A 2,500-nucleotide genomic window follows, 5' to 3' on the forward strand; every position below is an offset into this window, starting at 1 on the left:
GTCCAGAGCTAACCTTGATGTCCTTGCCAAACAGGTTGGCGTAGAAGCATAGCCAGTTGCGAGAGATGTAGAGTCTTCCCTGCAGCAGTATATCCCTCAGGAGAGCACAGGAGTACACTATTTGTGGAAAGGCAAACAGTCAGCTTCAGGTCTTAAAATGACATTTAATTCCTAATTGTGGTTTCTTATTAACAACACACAAGTTTTATACAGCGACAGACTGCATGGCTGTACAAACAGTACAAATCCACTGCGATTAGAAATGTAGTTTTCTGTAATATGACTGACATAGAACTTTTAGAAGTGTACTTTTTGGTACTGTAATTGACTAATTACAGTCATAGTCAAAGTCAAATTTACTTATATGGCACTTTTTACAGTTGTATTCATGTATTTTACAGATGTATTAATGTACCTTACAACACCTTTACAGATGTATTCATACCTGAAATAAACTTATTATGCATGCAACAAGCACATGTGAGGCACTACATCTCATGTCTAAATGAGTGAAAGATGTTATACTTTACCTTTCATGAGGATTTCCTCCTTGGGAACATTCTGGAAAAGTTTGTGATATTGAGAATTATACTTGCTAACCGTCTGTGAAGGGAAGGAGGGTGGCTGGATTAGGAACCCACTGGTTTTGCTTGACTGCTTTAATGCAGATTTGAGACAACTTGGTTTCTGAACCAGGCTACACATCCTCTCAGTACACTCTGAGACTGTGACTATCTCCACTTATTTACATGGCAATTGTCAACTTAAAATCCACTGGTTTTATTGGATGAACACACATTCATTCTGTAGTTCAGACTGAAGAAGCTCCACCCCTTATTTAAATACATTGGAATCAAATATAATCTGAATTGTGCGAATGAGCATCAGTATAAGTAATTTTACATCAACAGCTCTTCCTTATCTGAGTATTTATCTGCTATACGACAATGGTGCCTGTATACATCATATGTACAACCAATCCAGTCTGGTTACACAAAACTAACTGATTTACCAATTAGACCCCAGGAGTAATGCAAAATCCAAAATGCAAAATCTGTTGTATCCAATTATATCCCTATTATATCCAACCATCACTACTGTCTTCACTTTGATCCACCTCTGGGCATCTTGATTGGAAAATTGTACTACTGTGTGAAGACTGTGTGAAGCCCTGCCTCTGAGCACTGTCTTGAAGTCAAAGCTCCTTTTCTTCCATTTTCAGGCTCTCTGCATGATGGACTTGATTATCATCACCCCTTAAAAGTGGAAAGCCGCACACCAATTACTCCACTGGAAACTTGTGCAGAGATTTCCACCTGATAGAAAAACTCATGACTACTTTATTACTGTGGCCTTCTTAATGTTTAACCATGCTGTTGCATCAAAAGGGCATGTGAAACCCTCCGAAACGTAGAAAGAGGACACGGCTGGGACATCAAGCAAATCTGGTAATGCACAAACAACACAACACAGCTATGCTTTCATTACACTGGAGATAAGACCAGGGACTGAAGAACAGCACACTGGGTGTGATGCCACTCAAATAAAATGTTCAAGGTTACATGAAGACTGTGACATATAGAAGCACATATAAATTTATAATCTGTTTACAATGTAAACTGTTTATTTGCAACTTTTTAATTGTGGAAAACAGCAAAAAACATTAATAAGGAAGTGATCTGGTTTGTTTGATTGCCACTGCATAATGAAGTATTGAGTATTTTGAAACACCTTGTGCTTTTAAAGGCAATTTCCTGTTTTAAATCTACAGGTTTTTTTGGATGCATCATCTTATGAGTCTGAAATTCCCAGCCCAACATCCCCTGTTCAGCAAAGTACAGTGTTTCATGGTATTTTCTGAAGAAATCACATGCTTAAGAGATATGTGTGAAAAGAAAATGTAACTTACTGAGCCCCGGTAACATTTCTTCACATCTTCATAAGACAAATCATCTATCAGCTGCAGCCTAGAACATACACAAAAACAGACCATGATGCACACACATTCACACACATAAATACATACAGGGAAAGGAGAGATTTAAGAAATAGGTATTAACATTTAACTACAATAATTAAATATATAACTTTAATCATCCAATAAATTTGCAAAAGGTCAATCACATTATTATATTAACATTGTGATAATGTGTGTGCAAAATAAAATACATAAAATATGTTAATAACAACAATAGAAAACAAATTAATAATATACCTACCTCTGTATATTACTATGCTAGCTAATATACAGACGTGTTTATTGGAATGTCAAAACAAATAAGTGCCTCAGCAACAATAGACTAATGTGATTTAAATTCAAATCAGCCCCCTTTTAAAATATACAAAGGCTAATTTGAGTTTTCATGTTGCTGTGTGAGCAAACTAAACTACTCCAACCTCACTAGTGCATTGACTGAAATGGCAGGTTGGCGTGAGGACTATGCTGATTGCTGCCGAACAAATGCTGAGTGTGTAGTTCAGCACTGACCCTAAAAAAAAT

General features: G+C 36.6%; 1 protein-coding gene across 5 annotated transcripts in view; it reads right to left on the minus strand.

Moving 5' to 3' along the window:
* The window catches only part of LOC113571880 (GRAM domain-containing protein 2A), a 19,218-nt gene that overhangs the window by 6,368 nt on the left and 10,350 nt on the right, over positions 1-2,500 (minus strand). For all 5 annotated transcript variants that reach the window (XM_027001078.2, XM_027001080.2, XM_027001081.2 and 2 more), the window contains exons 3-5: positions 1,910-1,967; positions 531-603; positions 14-117 (exon numbers count right to left, since the gene is read on the minus strand). In XM_027001078.2, the coding sequence (XP_026856879.1) occupies positions 14-117; positions 531-603; positions 1,910-1,967 (235 nt within the window). The remainder of the gene's footprint in view (positions 1-13; positions 118-530; positions 604-1,909; positions 1,968-2,500) is intronic.

Source organism: Electrophorus electricus, chromosome 2, assembly GCF_013358815.1.
Source record: "Electrophorus electricus isolate fEleEle1 chromosome 2, fEleEle1.pri, whole genome shotgun sequence".
In the NCBI taxonomy this organism is placed as follows: domain Eukaryota; kingdom Metazoa; phylum Chordata; class Actinopteri; order Gymnotiformes; family Gymnotidae; genus Electrophorus; species Electrophorus electricus.